Source organism: Oncorhynchus mykiss, chromosome 17, assembly GCF_013265735.2.
Source record: "Oncorhynchus mykiss isolate Arlee chromosome 17, USDA_OmykA_1.1, whole genome shotgun sequence".
In the NCBI taxonomy this organism is placed as follows: domain Eukaryota; kingdom Metazoa; phylum Chordata; class Actinopteri; order Salmoniformes; family Salmonidae; genus Oncorhynchus; species Oncorhynchus mykiss.
This window is the reverse complement of record NC_048581.1, coordinates 70824233-70844181: the sequence shown is the minus strand read 5'-3', so window position 1 is coordinate 70844181 and position 19949 is coordinate 70824233. Positions and strand designations below refer to the sequence as shown.

At 45.0% G+C, this 19949-nt stretch overlaps 1 protein-coding gene across 1 annotated transcript in view; it reads right to left on the bottom strand.

Moving 5' to 3' along the window:
• The window catches only part of LOC110494494 (ataxin-7), a 37420-nt gene that overhangs the window by 3209 nt on the left and 14262 nt on the right, over window positions 1-19949 (bottom strand). Inside the window, exons 5-12 of the mRNA XM_036950559.1 lie at window positions 17933-18037; window positions 4439-4688; window positions 3489-3772; window positions 3194-3276; window positions 2773-3044; window positions 2450-2648; window positions 2114-2235; window positions 2-1010 (exon numbers count right to left, since the gene is read on the bottom strand). Of these exons, the coding sequence (XP_036806454.1) occupies window positions 2-1010; window positions 2114-2235; window positions 2450-2648; window positions 2773-3044; window positions 3194-3276; window positions 3489-3772; window positions 4439-4688; window positions 17933-18037 (2324 nt within the window). The remainder of the gene's footprint in view (window position 1; window positions 1011-2113; window positions 2236-2449; window positions 2649-2772; window positions 3045-3193; window positions 3277-3488; window positions 3773-4438; window positions 4689-17932; window positions 18038-19949) is intronic.

Genomic DNA, 19949 nt, shown 5'->3' with positions numbered 1-19949 from the left:
CCTGATGGATGAGGGAGTTGTTGGGGAGCCCTGGGCCTCCTGGGATTGTGCGTCCATGTTTGCCGTGGATGTTGTTGATTGCTGGAGACTTGGCCACTTTGGGCCTGCCTGGTCCACCTCCACTGTTGACGGAGCTGGCAGCGGGGGAGCCCTTGCGTTTCTTCCCCTCCAGGCGGCCGTCAGTGTGGGCATGGCTGAACCTGCTGTGGTGCTCTGAGGCCTGGTGGACAAAAGGCCCCAAGGAGAGGGTGGAGTCACTGCTGTTCATCACCACACTCATCCTTTTGATGGACTCGGCCGGGCTGCCCGAGGGGGGGCCTCTGACCCCAGGCCCCGACACCCCCGCTGGCCCCGAGGGCTCTGCCTTCAGACTGAGGGAGTTGGTCCTGGCATTGGGGCCACAGTTAAGTCCCACACTGTGGACGCCGCTGTGAGATGAGGGGACTAGTGGGGCGTGGTGGGACGTGCTCCCTGAGCTGCCACTGTTTACCGTGCAGTTCTTCTTGAAGGAGGAAGAGGTGGGGTTGGAGGAGGACTCTGAGGAGTAGGTGGTAGCGTGAGACAATGTGAGGGAGCTGTTCTTCTTCTTCTTCCCCGAGCTGAGGCTAGTGCTGCCCCCACTGGTGGAGTTGGTTATGACGGCTGTGGAGGAAGACTCCCGGGGTCTGAAGGACTTGCCGCTGGATCTGGACTTGAGCGGTCGTCCTGACGCCAGGGTGGTGACCGAGGAGTGGGCTGAAGGCATCTGGGGCGACGAAGACACTTGTCTGGCCTGTGTTGCGCTGTAGGCAGGGTGGTCGGCCGTGCCCTGGGAGGCACGAGCGTTTAAGGTGGTCCCGTACGAGAGCACAGACTTGCTGTCGTAGGACTGGGTGTAGGGGGGCGGAGGGGGCGCAGAGGGGCTGAGGAAGCCTGAGGCAGGTGTGCTACCGTGGGATGAGGACAGGGAGTTTGTGCTTGTCCTGTGGGCCGGCGCAGAAGAGGAATTCTCCAAGGCCAAAGGGATTTTCCTATAACACAAACAGGCCACAATGAACATTCCCATCAGTAACATTTACACATAGAAGAGGAGTCAGCACAGGACAGTCCTGGATAGAAACTGGAACTGCTTTACACAGAGAGGAGTCAGCACAGGACAGTTCTGGATAGAAACTGGAACTGCTTTACACAGAGAGGAGTCAGCACAGGACAGTCCTAGATAGAAACTGGAACTGCTTTACACAGAGAGAGGATTCAGCACAGGACAGTCCTGGATAGAAACTGGAACTGCTTTATACATAAGAGAGGAGTCAGCACAGGACAGTCCTAGATAGAAACTGGAACTGCTTTACACAGAGAGAGGAGTCAGCACGGGGTAGTCCTGGATAGAAACTGAAACTGCTTTACACAGAGAGGAGTCAGCACAGGACAGTTCTGGATAGAAACTGAAACTGCTTTACACAGAGAGGAGTCAGCACAGGACAGTCCTAGAGACACAGGATATAATACAAAGCAGGATCAATGTCAGCTAACTTGCCTAAATGTTCTGAAATATCTTTGAAACAAATAAAAGTTCAGCTTGAAATGGGCACGGTCTCATTGACTCAACAACCAAAAACAAATATCTAAGTTTAGCTTTCTTTATTAACCAGAAATCAATAGTCATTTATGGTTGTTCATCAAAATTAGCAGGCCAACTCATTGATCCTGCTTTATGGTATACCCCTCTGGTGTCCCAGGTCTGAATCAGTCCCTAACTAGGAAAGTATGAAAACCAGAAGTGTTCTGGCCCTCCAGGACCAGAGATAAATAGCCTAATGGTGTCCCATACAGCACTAGATCTCCCTTCACCACCCGGTGTCGTGGAAATATTCATTCAATAATATTTCTCAAATACCGGAGCCTGTGAGTTCAATTAGACTTTCTTACAAAGTGGTTCATGAACCAGCTCAGCTTTTTTACCTTGTTATAAAGTATAATTGAACTCACAGGCTCCAATATTTGAGAAATATTCTTGACTGAATATTTCCATGACACTGGCAACGCTATTGCTCCCTGCCTCAGTGATTTTGCAATAGGTTTGTGGATTAGGTAGGTATTATGGAACGCAGGTCTAATGAATGTACAGACTTACTTCCACATCTGAGTGTTGACGTGCTTGTCCATCATGGCGGTAAGAGCACATCGCATTCGATCCCAGCGCCGGTCAAACGAGTAGCAGCTTCTCCCAAATAGTCGACTTCCAAAGGTGCAGTACTGAGCAGCAAGGAGGGAAACAGTTAACACACACTGCACGGTAAAAGCTGCCACTCAATGGAGGTTGGTACTGTTTATACAGCCTGTAAAAACAGGTTGAAGACTTTTTCGTGCATCTGGCTAAGCTGTTGTTTCATTGTTTCTGTGGTGTGAATTTAAGGGCTCAATAAATGTAGAGCATATTCCTGTAAGAGTTAAATATAAAGTGACTTACAGCTGCCGGCCGTGGTTGGTAACCTGAATAGTGACAGTCCAGTTTGTCTGTGCCTTCCTCCCTTTCGTCGTTCTCCCCCTCGTCACTGGACAGGCAGGAGACCCCGTCGGGGGTGGGCGTAGAATGGTGGGGCGACTCGTGGACCAACGAGGGGTCTTCCAGGAAACCGCCACCTCCTTGAGAGATACTGCTGTTCAGTCTTAGAGCAGAGGAAACAGTGATTTACGAACACACATCAGGGATGCAGGTACTGGCTGTACCACATTGTAAAAAGTATTTGTTGGATGTTGGGTACCCAGAAAAGAGTACATGGAGTGACTCACCGTGGAAGACCAGGATTTTGAGGTTTGGGTTTGCCGAGCACCAAAGGCTTGGTGGCGGCGTCGGCGGCTCCGTTGCCTTGAGCGACCTGGTGGGCGTCGTGGTGGGGGGCGAGCCGGGAGGGGGAGGGGTGGGGGTCCCTGAGAGGGGGGATCTGCTGGGGGTGGGTGTGCTGCAGCTCCCGTTCCCGGGCTTTGCTCTTGTGCTCAGTCAACAGTGTGTCAAAGCGCTTCCTCCGGCCCAGCACTGCCCTCCGCTGGCTTAGGGAATGTGTCTGAGGGAGGAAGAAGGCCAAAGGGTATGTTAGGTCAGGATGAGCTGCACTCAGTCTGGAGGCTGCTGAAAGACCTAGGAAATGTGACAATGAATATTTCCTAACCAAACAGAACAGAGAGAAGGGGGGCAGAAGAGTGGGCTTGGTACCTTGCATGTTAGGGATCGTGTGCATGGCTTCCGAGCTGTCATATCCAGGACCCCACAGTGGATATCTGGATTAAACTCACGTTCTGATGGAAGAGAGAACAGGAGCGATCGAGCGAGAGAACAAGAAAGGAAGAGAGAGCGGTAGCAGAAAAACAGTATTCAGTGGCATTTCTGGGATAAAATCAGCAGAGATTTTACTGTTTGGCAATGACATGTCAGTACTTGGATAAATGACAGGTTCTAAATCTATTGCAGCAAACCATATTACAGACAATCCCTTATCATCTCCTCTCACCTGACAGTCTCTTGTGGAGGTGTTGTCTGTTACTGGCACTGTTGTCCTGCTTCTTGTCCAGGGCAGAGAGGGAGATGTGGCCCTTGCCATTGGGGATCTGGCCAGGGGCCAGCAAGGGAGCCTTTGGTATGGAGGGACAGTTAAGGCCTGGCTTCAGGGGTGATGAGGAGCTCACAGTGCTGCTGGAGGAGGACGATGTCGTGGCGGCCAAGGGAGCCTGCACCAGCTTGGCCCACACATCCACCTTCAGACGCATCTTCTCCACTTTGACCGCAGGGGTCAGGCTGGAAGAGAGAGATGGACAGATGGAGGAGAAAGTGAAGGATGGCAGGAGGAGGGAGTTAATTTATCTATAGCAGCAAAGCAAAGATCTCAGAGAAATCACTTCATTTCAACAGAACAGGTTTAGGTAGAGTTTGAAATGTGTTTAAATCCCCAAGTAGAAAGCCAACATGTGTTGAGTGGTTGCAAATGGAGTTTGATAAAGGATCTCTTTAACACTCTTTAAGGGGCTCATTCAGATAGAGGGTAGTACGGGGAGATGTCAGTCAGAGCTAGACTTCTTAGGAGCAGGGAGAGGAGGACTTGAAGAGAGAGAAGTAAACATAAAGCAGGGCTATCAGAGGCGGGGGGATGAAGTTCAACATGACAACACGTTTTTCTTGGGTTCAGCATGGGCTCCCGAGTGGCGCAGCTGTCTAAGGCACTGCATCTGCAAGAGGCGTCACTACAGTCCCTGGTTCGAATCCAGGCTGTATCACATCCGGTCGTGATTGAGAGTCCCATAGGGCGGCACACAATTGGCCCAGTGTCATCCGGGTTTGGCCGGGGTAGGCTGTCATTGTAAATAAGAACTTGTTCCTCACAGACTGCCTAGTTAAATAAAAATGAACTTAAAAAATAATAAAAGCTAATGGTTCAGCAGCTAGGCATGGCTAGGCATGGCTTACATTTTGTCATTGAGCTCCCTGAAGGGAGGGAAGTGAGGTCTCTGCTGAAAGCCTGGCAGCTTCTCTTTGGCTGGTTTGAGGATTTTGGAGTTGGACAAGGCGCTGGTCCCACTGGAGGAGCGGCCCATGGCCCCTCCACTGACACCCCCGGCCCCCGCCCCAGTCCCACTGCCCCTGCTCCAAGACAGAGGGCAGGCTGACGAGGGGGCCGAGGTGGAGGGGGGCATGCTGGCCGAGCTGTGTCTTCTCTCTAGGGGTCAGGGGAAAAGCAGGTTAGGGACGAACTACAGTCCACACAGAGACATGACCAACCTGCATCGACACAGGCACATAAATCAGAAGGTAGTAACTAGTGTTCCATTTCTTCTTGAAACAGGCCTTTGGACAGGTACATTTTTCCAATAAATGTGCATGGAATCAATATGTGAATAAACAGTGGGTAAAAATGTACTAAACACAAAGTCAAAAACAGGTAGTTTTAAAAACAAAAAGACTAGAAAGCCTTGCTGATCCAGACCAATTCACCTGAAATAAAAATACGGGTCATGAGCTTGATTTCCTGTCTGAAACAGAATGGAACGGTTAGGCTTAAAATAACTGATACAAGAAAATACTAATACCAGAAGAAAAAAATACAACTAGGAAAAAACAAGAGCTGCTGAACAGGACAAAAGGGAATATCTGCATTGCAGTATTTAGCCTAAACAGTTATTTCTAATGTTATTGAGCACTCACTCCACAAACTAACACAATCTGAACAAGCACACTACATGACAATTGAAAGTAAAACAGACAAAGAGAAAATGAAAGTTATACAGCAAGAGCAGAAGAAAGCATGTGAGAGAATGCGAGAGAATGCGAGAGGTTTCGCTCTTCATGCCGAAGCAACTGAAGGCCGTTCCAGTCCTGAGGGTTAATCTGACCATTTTACAGCCAGATAAGACACTGACTGCACTACCTCCTCCCAACCAGCAGAGCAGCACAACAAACATGTTTCATCTTCTATCCATGGAGAAAAGTGTGTCAGAAAGAAGAGACATAAGCCTACAGACATAGACAGAAACAGAAAATCAGTGAATGAGAGGGCAGATAACAAGAGAATGGAGCGAGAGGATGAGAGCGATAGATAGAGCAGATCAGAGCAGGATTAGTGGGAAATAGTCTGCCTGGCTGGCTCGTGGTGGCGTGGCGAGTTAAAACGAAACTCCAACTAACCTTCTGCTAAGCCCATGCAGGTCTGGGCTGCATGCCGAGGCTGTCTCAGTGGGAGAGCAGCAGTAGAGCAGGACAGAATGCACAGCTGCCACTCCCAGCTCCACACCACCCCAGCTAACTAACAGAGCAACAGCTCCAGGCCGTTCTTCTCCCTCCCTGAGCCAAGCTGGAGCTTCACACCTCTTCCATCCTGCTACCCATGACCCACTGCCTTCCTGCTAACAGGATAGCACCCAACAGCCTCTCGCCAACCTCCCCCAACCCATAGCTGCCACTCAGTCAAAGCCAGACGTCGCTGCATAACCCACACAAGCGCGAACAGGCTTCCCCAGCATGACGTTCCCACAACGCCTGCCAAATGCTGAGAGCCAGCCAGCCAGCGAGAGGTCCTGGCAGACCAATAGAACAGGAAAACAGAGACCGAGGAGAGGAGCAGCATTGCGGTCTATTCTCACACAGGCAAATAACAGTAGTCTCTCTAGAGGGCCGGGGAATCCCTGACGATGGAGGAGACAGGCTTGCTGGGGTACATTTTGGAAAGTGGGCCACAGCATAGGCCTACAGCACTCAGTGTAGGCTACACATAAAGCAGCTAGGGCCAATCAAAATTATTTACATGGTCCTGTCAACAGTGCAGGCCTGCCCTCCTCAGAGCATACTATAGCTCTGCTTGTGCTGATCCCAGATCTGTAGTCTCACAGTCACTGCTGAGTACTCACATATAGCTGTGAGGAGAGGGTCTTTGTTCAGCGACCGGATTAATAAATGGATGAATAAGAGGAGCGGAGCTGCCTGCCTAGTGCCTGTTTAAACTCCAGAGTGTCACTCCTGCCCACAGCGCCAGGCTAGCTGCTCCCTGTACTATACCTAGGGGCCCCACTGTTCAAACACAGCATATGGATGAGCTTCAAGCAATACAGGAGAATGAGGTGAGACAGTATAGATGGGAGAATCACAGTGCATTGACCTTCAGCAGACTCTCTCAGCTAATGGCCTTCCTACCAGCAGCAACACTGTGGCTTCATGGAGTGAAAGTCATGTAAAACTACACAGACTACATCCAGGGCAGAAAGGGAGGGTCCCTACACAGACCACATCCAGGGCAGAAAAAGGAGGGTCCCTACACAGACCACATCCAGGGCAGAAAGGGAGGGTCCCTCTGTGGTACCTTGCAGAGATGCGCTCATTATTTTAATAGAAATTCACTAGTGTTTCACTGACCAGACAAGTTCAGTCAGCTTCAGATAGAAACAGTTGAGTCCTGCATTAACACACGGTACACTGGAAAACCAATGAATGAACAGGCCTATTATGGAACTTCATAATGCCGAGCCTATCAAATCACAGAGATTATGCAGATGAGACTGACAGGCAGTCTGTGGTACCAGCGTGTGAGCGATCTGAATCAACATTATTGCACAACATTTAAGTAGAAAGTCCTGTTAATGAACTACACTGTAGTAGTCAGGTGCAACCACACCAGCACTAGGTTAACCTCAATTTATGTGGAAAGTACAAACTTCTGCATTTGCTCCTCTATTCACATTTGCTATTAGTCGATGATTGCTGTGACTCTTGCCACAGGACCAATGAGTGTCACCAATGACACTTGTCTCCCTCTTGTGGTCAATCCTGATCACTGTATTAACAGCAATAATCAGATGAAATATTACAGGCTTAGCTGTTTGTTTCTTTCTCAAAGGAAATGTTGAATAAACACTGCATTGTAAAGAGAGAGTAGTGATTCCACTGAAACCCATGGCCTTGACTGGTCAATTTAAATAGTATGGATCCCAATGTCCACACTAACATATATCTCATTTTATTTGACACATGCACTGAATACAACAGGTGTAGTAAACCTTACAGTGAATTCTTACAAGCCCTTAACCAACATTGCAGTTTAGAAAAATACGTTTTAAAAAAAAGAATAAAAACTTTAAAAATGCAAATAAATAATTCAAGAGCAGCAGTAAAATAACAATAGCGAGGCTATACAGGGGCTACCGGTACAGAGTCAATGTGAAGGGGGCACAGGTTGGTTGAGGTAATTTAGGAAATATGTACACGTAGGTAGAGTTAAAGTGACTATGCATAGATAATAAACAGGCAACGCAAATAGTCAGATGGGTAACCATTTGATTAGTTGTTCAGGAGTCTCATGGCTTGGGGGTAGAAGCCTTTTTGTACCTAGACTAAGCTCTCCGGTTCCGCTTGCCATCCATGTGGTAGCAGAGAACAGTCTATGACTAGGGTGGCTGGATGACAGGACACTTAGCCCCAGGGATGTACTGGGCCGAACGCACTACCCTCTGTAGAGCCTTGCGGTCGGAGGCCGAGCAGTTGCCATACCAGGCAGTGATGCACTCAATGGCGTAGCTGTAGAACTTTGAGGACCCATGCCAAACCTTTGCAGTCTCCTGAGGAGAAATAGGCTTTGTCAGGCCCTCGTCACGACTGTCTTGGTGTGTTTGGACATGATAGTTTGTTGGTGATGTGGACACCAAGGAACTTGGTGCTCTCAACCTGCTCCACTACAGCCCCGTCGTTGAGAATGGGGGCGTGCTCATTCCTCCTCTCCCTGTAGTCCACAATCATCTTCCTTTGTCTTGACCATGTTGAGGGAGAGGTTGTTATCCTGGTACCACATGGCCAGGTCTCTGACCTCCTCCTTATAGGCTATCACATCGTTGTCGGTGATCAGGCTTACCACTGTTGTGTCATCGGCAAACTTAATGATGGTGGAGTCATTCAGTCATAAGTGAACTGGGAGTACAGGAAGGGCCCCTGTGTTGTGGATCAGCGTGGCTGATGTGTTGTTATCTACCCTTACCACCTGGGGGCGACCCGTCAGGAAGTCCAGGGTCCAGTTGCAGAGGGAGGTGTTTAGTCCCAGGGTCCTTAGCTTAGTGATGAGCTTTGAGGGCACTATGGTGTTATTGTGTGAAGTAATGTGTGCATTAGTGTTGTCACGATACCATCATTTTACTAACTATACCAGGCCAAGCATCATGACACCAAGTAATATTGGTGATATTGGTGTCAACAAAACAAAAAGGAGATGATTGTGGACTTCAGGAAATAGCAGAGGGAGCACGCCCCTGTCCACATCGACTGGACAGTAGTGGAGAGGGTAGTAAGTTAAGTTCCTCGGCGTACACATCACGGACAAACTGAATTGGTCCACCCACACAGACAGCGTGGTGAAGAAGGCGCAGCAGCGCCTCAACCTCAGGAGGCTGAAGAAATTTGGCTTGTCACCAAAAGCACTCACAAACTTCTACAGATGCACAATGGAGAGCGTCCTGTCGGGCTGTAACGCCGCCTGGTACGGCAACTGCTCCGCCCACAACCGTAAGGCTGTGCAGAGGGTAGTGAGGTCAGTACAACGCATCACCGGGGACAAACTACCTGCCCTCCAGGACACCTACACCACCCGATGTCACAGGAAGGCCATAAAGATCATCAAGGACAACAATCACCCGAGCCACTGCCTGTTCACCCTGCTATCATCCAGAAGGCGAGGTCAGTACAGGTGCATCAAAGCAGGGACCGAGAGACTGAAAAACAGCTTCTCAAGGCCATCAGACTGTTAAACAGCCACCACTAACATTGAGTGGCTGCTGCCAACATACAGACTCAGCTCCAGCCACTTTAATAATGTAAATTGATGTAAAAAATGTATCACTAACCACTTTAAACAATGCCACTGTATACATACCCTACATTACTCATCTCATACGTATATACTGTAATCGATACCATCTACTGCATCTTGCCAATGCCGTTCTGTACCATCACGCATTCATTTTTTTTATGTACATATTCTTTATCCCTTTACACTTGTAGTAAGGTAGTAGTTGTGGAATTGTTAGGTTAGATTACTCGTTGGTTATTACTGCAATGTCAGAACTAGAAGCACAAGCAGTTCGCTACACTCGCATTAACATCTGCTAACCATGTTCATGTGACAAATCAAATTTGATTAGATTTTTATTGCAATACCACAGTGTAAAATTTTTTGGGGTGGCCTAATTAACTGTTGACCCCGACGCTTGTTGTAGTTTTTTCTAAATGTTATGCGCATGTGCTAAAACCTGTCACTGATATTCACACTTCTACTCAATACAACAAATTGCATTTAACTTCACACTGTACAGTTGTGGCCAAAAGTTGAGAATGACAAATATACATTTTCACAAAGTCTGCTGCCTCAGTTTGTATGATGGCAATTTGCATATACTCCAGAATGTTATGAAGAGTGATCAGATGAATTGCAATTAATTGCAAAGTCCCTCTTTGCCATGCAAATGGCATTTCCACTGCATTTCAGCCCTGCCACAAAAGGACCAGCTGACATGTCAGTGATTCTCTCGTTAACACAGGTGTGAGTGTTGACGAGGACAAGGCTGGAGATCACTCTGTCATGTTGATTGAGTTCAAATAACAGACTGGAAGCTTCAAAAGGAGGGTGGTGCTTGAAATCATTGTTCATCCTTTACCATTGGCTCATTAATCCCATTCTCCCCTGTAACTATTCCCCTGGTCTTTGCTGCAAATGAGAACGTGTTCAGTCAACTTACTTGGTAAAATAACAGATAAATAAATCTACTGTCTCTACTAAATCCTCTGTCAACCATGGTTACCTGCAAGGAAACACGTGCAGTCATCATTGCTTTGCACAGAAAGGGCATCACAGGTAAGGATATTGCTGCCAGTAAGATTGCACCTAAATCAACCATTTATCGGATCATCAAGAACTTCAAGGAGAGCGGTTCAATTGTTGTGAAGAAGGCTTCAGCATGCCCAAGAAAATCCAGCAAGCGCCAGGACCGTCTCCTAAAGTTGATTCAGCTGCGGGATCGGGGCACCACCAGTACAGAGCTTGCTCAGGAATGGCAGCAGGCAGGTGTGAGTGCATCTGCAAGCACTGTGAGGCAAAGACTTTGAGGGCCTGGTGTCCAGAAGAGCAGCAAAGAAGCCACTTCTCTCCAGGAAAAACATCAGGGACATGCGGCTATTCTGCAAAAGGTACAGGGATTGGACTGCTGAGGACTGGGGTAAAGTCATTTTCTCTGATGAATCCCCTTTCCGATTGTTTGGGGCATCCGGAAAAAAGCTTGCCTTGAGAAGACAAGGTGAGCGCTACCATCAGTCCTGTGTCATGCCAACAGTAAAGCATACCGAGACCATTCATGTGTGGGGTTGCTTCTCAGCCAAGGAGGTGGACTCACTCACAATTTTTCCCAAGAACACAGCCGTGAATCAAGAATGGTACCAACATCCTCCAAGAACTTCTCCCAACCATCCAGGAACAGTTTGGTGATAGACAATGCCTTTTCCAGCATGATGGAGCACCTTGCCATAAGGTAAAAGTGATAACTAAGTGGCTTGGGGAACAAGACATCGATATTTTGGGTCCATGGCCAAGAAACTCCCCAGACCTTAATCACATTGAAAACTTGGTCAATCATCAAGAGGCGGGTGGGACAAACAAAAACCCACAAATTCTGACAAACTCCAAGCATTGATTATGCAAGAATGGGCTGCCATCAGTCAGGATGTGGCCCAGAAGTTAATTGACAGCATGCCAGGGCGGATTGCAGAGGTCTTGAAAAAGAACGGTCAACACTGAAAATATTGACTCTTTGCATCAACTTCACATAATTGTCAATAAAAGCCTTTGACACTTATGAAATGCTTGTAATTATACTTCAGTATTTCATAGTAACATCTGACAAAAATATCTAAAGACACTGAAGCAGCAGACTGTGGAAATTAATATTTGTGCCATTCAATACTTTTGGCCACGACTGTATAATAGAACGTGGCATAAAATGGCAACTTTGCTCATATTTGCAAAGGCCTAGCTGTGATTTGGCTAGAGGAATGGGAGGAAGGAATATACATGCATAATGATCTGCATGTCATTGTGGCAGTAAAGGGAAAACAGGATGAAAGCTCTGCAGTTAACACACAGACCAAACACATGCACGCTGCCCCCAAATGTAAAAACGTTAGGCACCAAACAGAATGTAAAGAAAACCAGAAAGTAGTGATGCACCGATGACATTTTTGGCCGATAAGGATATCCTATATTTTCCTTGCCAAAAAAAACAACAAACAATACCGATAACTTATGTTTAAAATTTTGCGGCCTTTTAAGCATTCTGATACAATTAAATAGTTAACACACACACAGCATTCTAAGGCACTGCATCTCAGTGCAAGAGGAGTCACTACAGTCCCAGGTTCGAATCCAGGATGTATCACATCCGGCCGTAATTGGGAGTCCCATAGGGCGGGGCACAATTGGCCCAGTGTCGTCCGGGTTTGGCGTCATTATAAATAAGAATTTGTTCTTAACTGACTTGCCTAGTTAAATAATGGTTACACACACACACACAAAAAAAGTTTTTTTTGGGGGGGGCAATTACATGTGTCCCCATTACCAGTAAAACAAATCAAAACCTATTTCTTACTTGCTGTGCTGTTTCATGGGTTCATTTGTTCAGTCAATTCTCAACAGTGAAGTTTCAGCTCAGTCTGTGGCGCCTCTTCGTCACGGTGTCCGTTTCCATCTTGTCCAGCTGTGTATGTAACATTTCACGTAAACCTTGTTTGTCTGCATCGAAGTAGCGGTCCTTGTACATAGTATCAAGCACGGTGGCAACACAGTGAAGAGAGAACACCACCGAATCAATTTGTTGAGCAGGTGTTTCAATGCCATGACAGAGGTATCACGTCTGCTGCAGGCTAAGTTGATGAGCTTATTTCTCGAGTCGAGTTGTTCGAATGGAGCTAGCTAGTATGTTCATATTTCCAAGTTTCAAACATGTTCTCAAACAAATGCCATTGAAATGGCAGCAGCGGTATGACAACCAGCACATTCATAAGCATGCAATATAACCTTCCTCAGTACGAAATCCTCGACAATCCACTGTGCTGTCAGACTCAGCATGCTCATGGGGTTGATATCGGTGGTCCAATTGTCAGTCTTGAAGCTAATAGCAGTGACGCAATGTTTAAATATTTTTTTTTAGCAGTGACTTGATTACTGTGCAACTCCGGTAGGGCAACATCTGAAAAATAGCGCACTTGGCAGTGTACCAGTGCTCAACCAGTCAGTGAAAGCCAACATCACCCACGACAGAGAACTGTTGATTGTCAAGGGCAATAAAGTCCATTATCTTGGCGTTAATGGACTTTGCTATGGAGTTGTCTCACTGAAATGTTCTTACTCTTTCAAATGACTGCTGGACTTGTTGACTGCTCGATCCACACAGCAGACATTGTGGGCTAGGTTAGGAATGCTGTCTTGCACGTGTAGCGCTAAATTTTAAAGTGCCGCCATTACGTCATGTAACTATGCACATCAGCTTTGACATCAGTTTTGCCAATCAGTGTTAAACTAGACATTGGGCCGATGCCGATGTTAGCATTTTTAGATATACACTGAACAAAAATATAAACATGTAAAGTGTTGGTCCCATTTTCATGAACTGAAATAAAAGATCCCAGAAATGTTCCATATGCAAAGAAAGCAAAGTCCTCTCAAATTTTGTGCACACATTTGTTTACATCCCTTTTAGTGAGCATTTCTCCTCTGCCAAGATAATCCGTCCACCTGACAGCTGTGGCATAGCAAGCTAATTTAACAGCTTGATCATTACACAGGTGGACCTTGTGCTGGGGACAATAAAAGGTCACTAAAATGTGTTGTCACACAGCACAATGCCACAGACTTCGTGTTTTGAAGGAGTGTGCAATTGGCATGCTGACTGCAGGAATGTCCATGAGAGCTTTTGCCAGAGAATTTAATTTCTCTACCATAAGCCATCTCCAACATCATTTTAGAGAAGTATGTCCAACTGGTCTTACAACCGCAGAACACGTGTATGGTGTCGTGTGGGTGAGAGGTTTGCTGATGTCAAATTTGTCAACAAAGTGCCCCATGGTGGCGATGTGGTTATGGTATGGGCAGGCATAAACTACGGACAATGAACACAATTACATTTTATTGATGGTAATTTGAATGCACAGAAACACCACGACGAGACCCTGAGGTCCATTTTTTAAGGCATCTGTGACCAGATGTGCATCTGTATTCCCAGTCATGGGAAATCCATAGGTTAGTGCCTAATGAATTTATTTCAATTGACTGATTTCCATATGAACTGGAACTCAGTAAAATCTTTTAAATTGTTGCATGTTGGGTTTATATTTTTGTTCAGTATAGTTTAGGCTTACATTAGGCCTATATAAATGATACCTTTGAAGCACATCTCATGACAAGCAGACCCTTTTCCTTTCTACTGTGCCAATCAAATTAGCCGAGAATTACTGTCAAGTTACTAGGTTACTAGCTAGGTAACATGACTTCACAACATTGTTTGTCATCAAACCAATTATTAGTGGCCCAGGGTTAGTTTAAAACAGCAAGTGGCATAGTGTTTGAAATTTTATCAACAATTTTTTTCCCCGTTTGAGCTAGAGACAAGTTGTTTTCTTTGCTGTAAAGTTGCAAGCATGCCTGTCGCGAAGCTGTTTTTCCTCTTTAGCACTGCTGGGTGACATCGAACTTGCAAAGCCTACTTCAACTGCCTTGTGCAGGTGAGTGATGGCTGGAAGGGGATGCGCCTGGCGGGTTAGCGCTGCCACACATCAGCGGGTTAGCGCTGCCACACATCAGGGGGTTAGCGCTGCCACACATGATATGCGCATGAAAGTGAAGTGGACAGTATTGGACCAGCGCAAAAAAGAGACTAGTTTCTGTTTCTTACATTTTTTATTATTACATTTATAAGCCAAACTGAATTTATAGAAATGTTATAATATGTGCTAGCCAGTGGGTTCTTTAGATTGCTATGGCCAAAAAAATGTGATAGTATAATATGAAACGGTACTATACAGTATTCAAAAATGTTGGTATCATAAGTATCATGACATTTTGGTACCGTGACATATCAGTATACAGCGCAACACTAATGTGGAACTTAAGTGACCAGCCCAGAGTAGAAATTGAAGGAAGTGCCATTTTTTTTCAGACACCTAAAGGAAGAGAATACAGGCCAGAGGCTCACCTGGTTTACACTATAAAACTGGAGATATCAAATCTAATTTTATTTGCCACATGTGCCGAATACAACAGGTGTAGTAGACCTTACAGTGAAATGCTTACTTACGAGCCCCTAACCAACAATGCAGTTAAAGAAGAAAATAAATAAAAGTACCAAATAATTAAACAGCAGCAGTAAAATAACAATAACGAGACTATATACAGGGGGTACCGGTACAGAGTCAATGTGTGGGGGCACCGGTTAGTTCAGGTAATATGTACATTTAGGTAGAGTTATTAAAGTGACTATGCACAGATAATAACAGAGTAACAGCAGCGTAAAGGGGTGCAAATAGTCTGAGTAGCCATTTGATTAGATGTTCAGGAGTCTCATGGCTTGGGGGTAGAAGTTGTTTAGAAGCCTCTTGGGACCTAGACTTGGCGTTCAGGTACTGCTTGCCATGCAGTAGCAGAGAGAACAGTCTACGACTAGGGTGGCTGGAGTCTGACAAAATCTTAGGGCCTTCCTTTGACACCGCCTGGTATAGAGGTCCTGGATGGCAGGACCTCTATACCAGGTAGATCAAGTGAATATTCCAATTAAAGTTTAAAAAGCAAATTGCTTGCATGACATTTTACAAACTAATTTGCTCTAAAGACTGAAAGATCCATACTAAAGCTACTAAAAGCACGCCATTCACACCGTTCCTCTGCGTGAAGACATTGACATGTCCAACATAAAGTGCCTTCAGAAAGTATTCCCACCCCTTGACTTTTTCCACATTTTGCTGTGGTATAGTTTGAACTTAAAATTGAGATTTGCTGGGCACTGGCCTACACACAAAAAAACAATGTCAACGTGGAACTAGGTTTTTTGATTAAAATTAAAAACGAAAAGCTGAAATGTCTTGAGTTAATAAGTATTCAACCCCTTTATGGCGAGCCTAAATAAGTTCAGGAGTAGGAATTGGCTTAACAGGTCACATAATAAGTGGCATGGACTCTCACTGTGTGCAATAGTGCTTTAGTGATTTTTTAGATGGCTACCTTATCTCTTTACCCCACACATACAATTCTCTGTCCCTCAGTCAAGAAGTGAATTTCAAGCAAAGATTCAACCACAAAGACCAAGGAGGTTTTCCAATGCCTCGCAAAGAAAAGCACCTATTGGTAAGATGGGTAAAAAAACACACAAAAAAAACAGCATGATTAAGATATTAATTACTCTTTGGCTGGAGTATCAATACACTCAGTCACTACAAAGATACAGGAATCTTTCCTAACTCAGTTGCCGGAGAGGAAGGAAACTGCTCAGGGATTTCACCATGAGAACAGTGGTGACTAAAACAGTCAGAGTTATATGGCTGTGATAGGAGAAAACTGAGGAAGGATCAACAACATTGTAGTTACTGCACAATACTAATCTAATTGACAGATTGAAAACAAGGAAGCCTGTACAGAATAAAAATATCCCAAAACATGCATAGTTTTCAACAAGGCCCTAAAGTAATACTGCATAAAAATGTGGCAAAGCAATCAACTTTGTGTCCTGAATACAAAGCATTGTGTTTGGGGCAAATCCAATACAACACTTTACGAAGTACCACTCTTCATATTTTTAAGCATAGTGTTGGCTGCATCATGTTATGGGTATTCTTGTAATCGTCAAGGGCTGGGGAGTTTAAAGGTTTTAAAAAAAAAATTAAAATTTTAAAAAATGAATGGAGCTCAGCACCGGCAGAATCATAGAGGAAAACCTGGTTCAGTCTGCTTTCCACAAGATACTGGGAGATTAATTCACCTTTCATAAGGACAATATTCTAAAATACAAGGCCAAATCTACACTGGAGTTGATAACCAAGAAGACAGTGAATGTTTGAGTGGCCGAGTTACAGTTTTTACTTAAATCTACGATAAAACCTGAAAATTGTTGTCTAGCAATGATCTACAACCAATTTGACAGAGCTTGAAGAATTTTGAAAATAATAAAATGGGCAAATGTTTCACAATCCAGGAGTGGAAAGCTTAGAGATTTACCCAGAAAGACTCACAGCTGTAATCTCTGCCAAAGGAGCTTCTACAAAGTATTGACTCTGGGGTGTGAACTTATGTAAATAAGATATTTCTGTAGATCATTTTCAATAAATTAGAAAAACATGTTGTTTTCACGGAGTATTGTGTGTAGATGGGTGAGAAAATACATCTATTTAATCCATTTTGAATTCAGGCAAGGGTTATGAATACTTTCTGAAGGCACTGTATGCGTTATTAAACACATGGAAATTCTTCAAGAATTACACAAGATAGTGTTATCTGTCAGTTTAGACTAGGCCATTTCACAAAAAAAGTAATCTTTCAATGAAACAGCTCAATGAACAGATAATACCTTGCTCTTCTTTACTAGAGGTGTCAATGATAACTGTAGGGGAAGGTAGGACTATACATTTTACAGACTAAAATCTATTTTAAAAGGTCTCCAAACTTTAACCTAAAGCACCTATCATGGAGACAAATTAGCCAGAGAGGGAGAGAGAGTTTACACCACATTATCTAACCCTCTGCCTCACAGGTGCTCACTGTGTCTGCGGAGAGAGCAGTTCACTTAATAATTGCACTGCAGCACATGGGTGTATGTGTGCGTGTGAGACCACAGAGGGTTCACCAAGCTGGATTTAACGAGATACACAGCAAAGCGATCTCTTGATTCTAAAATCCATAATTCATCAATTCTTCCCGGCCAAAAAGCCAGTTTAAGAACTCACACAGCGGAGGGGGAAAAAATATACTCCTTTACTCTTTGTAGTACTTTTAAGACCTCTTCAGACATCTCAGGGACAGCTTAACATGCTAAAACAATACATTTGACTTCACTCACAGAGGCGTGGACTCGGAGGAGCACATCAAATATTAACAGGAGAATTGTAAACAAGTCTTATACGGTGGAAATCAAAAGCCTGAGCGCTCCTTTCTCATGTTACGTTATAGAGAGTGGAGAGGTGAATGGGAGGGGTGCTTTAATCCTTTTGAATGGGATAGTGTCTGAACATGCATGCACACGCACTCTATAGTTGTGTCATCCTGACAGAGATTAGTGCCGAGCAGGTTTCCCCAATGCACAAATCTAGAATATGCTCTCCCTGCCCAAACCCTTCAGAAGAGCTATAAAACAAAAAGCTATTAAACCCGACCCTGGATCAGCGGTTTGTGTGTGTGAGACTTACCGTAGTGTGCTTGGAAGGCCTGGGGCTTCACCACCTGACTGCAGTGGCTGCACATCACCAGGTAGAAGTCATCCTGTGCTGGACACTGGCCAAATATGGGCATGTCTGTGGTTCCATGGAGGGGGGGGACACAGATGAACAGGATAAAGACAACCAGTATCTATTGTAAACTGTAGGGAGGTAGACACAGGAAGTTTCTGAATGAAACATTTTGAAACCATGTAGTGTTATGGACAGAGGGAGATAAAGGCTAGGCAACTAAGCATTCAATACTCTAGGATAATTATGGTTAATACAGGTGTGAGAATCATTCCAGACAAAAACTGATTGTGTGTGTAATCTATACAAGTGTACAAAGAGGGTACCAGCCCAATTTCACAGTACAGGAAACAACCTAGTGATAAGAACAAGATGACCGAGTCAGCACTCCAAAGGTTAACTGCTGCAGAAACACACTGACAGGCTACCCACACGCTACACACCTAAGGGGTGAAGCAGGCAGGATAACTACAGCCAGTGGCAGAGCCTGTGAATGATCTGTGACTTCAAATAAACCAGAGAGGATGGAGAGCAAATGAGGCACAGACTGTCACTTGGGCCGTACCTGCAAATATTCAAATAAACTAAATCATCCAGGCAAAAAAAGAACACCTTCATTCACAGGAATGCATATGGCATATTATTATCTTATGTGACCAGAAAACTGCAATCCACTGTTAAAGTTAAAATGTTCAACCTCGGTCAGTTGTTGCGTTAGTTAAATGCTTAACAGAGGTAATTGGTTGGTTGGTGGATTCATTCATGTGCTCAACACCACCAGTCACAAATCAAATTTTATTTGCCACATGTGCCGAATCCAACAGGTGTAGTAGACCTTAGTGAAATGCTTACTAACGAGCCCCTAACCAACAATGCAGTTAAAAAAATATATATGGATAAGAAAAATAAAAGTAATAAGTAATTAAAGAGCAACAGTAAAATAACAATAACGAGACTATTAACAAGGGGGTACCGGTACAGAGTCAATGTGCGGGGGCACAGGTTAGTTTAGGTAATATGTACATGTAAGTAAAGTTATTAAAGTGACTATGCATAGATGAGAGAGTAGCAGTGGTGTAAATAAATAAAACAAATAATTTAAAAGGTAAAACTATGCAAATAGTTTGGGTAGCCGTTTGATTAGCTGTTCAGGAGTCTTCTTGCTTGGGGGTAGAAGCTGTTAAGGCCTTTGGACCTAGACTTGGCGCTCCGGTACCGCTTGCAGTGCGGTAGCATAGAGAACAGTCTTATGACTAGGGTGGCTGGAGTCTTTGGCAATCCCTCCAACACCGCATGGTCCTTCTATTCCCTTTCTCGCTCTCTAGGTGGCTGGAGTCTGACAATCATTAGGGCCTTTCTCTGACCACAAATATTGTTGTATGGTGGTATTATACACTTTTTTTCTTGTAGATATGTTGTGGTGTAATAATATTATATGATCTACTGTTTTATCTTTTGTTGTATGTGTGATGTAAGTGCCTTAATGTGTTTGGACCCCAGGAGGAGTAGCTGCTGCCAAGGGGGATCCATAATTAACACAAATACAAGACTCGCTCCTTTTTTGGTGAAAGCGCCATCATGGAAATCAGAGTGGCACACTGGGAGACAAGGAGAGCTCAACATTTACCCTCACAAGGAGAACAACAAAGAGCTAATGAAGGGGCTAATTAAGAGATCACCCAGAGTGCCCGCCCACACGCCTTAGCAGACAAGGCCCTCCAACACACGGCTGAGGACACTTGAAATGTCACCAACGTTTCCGAGGCTCTGGCTATTCAAGTCCACACAAAAGCCTACCTGTGCTCTTAGAAAAGTAATGTGCTGCTGTGTATGGGGGAATTAACAAGCTGACCTGTACTAAACACAGGGTTAGTGACTGGTCTAACTGGTCTCTTAAATGAGCACCATCTGACTCACCAGTCCACTCTGCATTCAGGACATTGGCAGTGGCACTGCACTATTGAAGCATCCAACATTA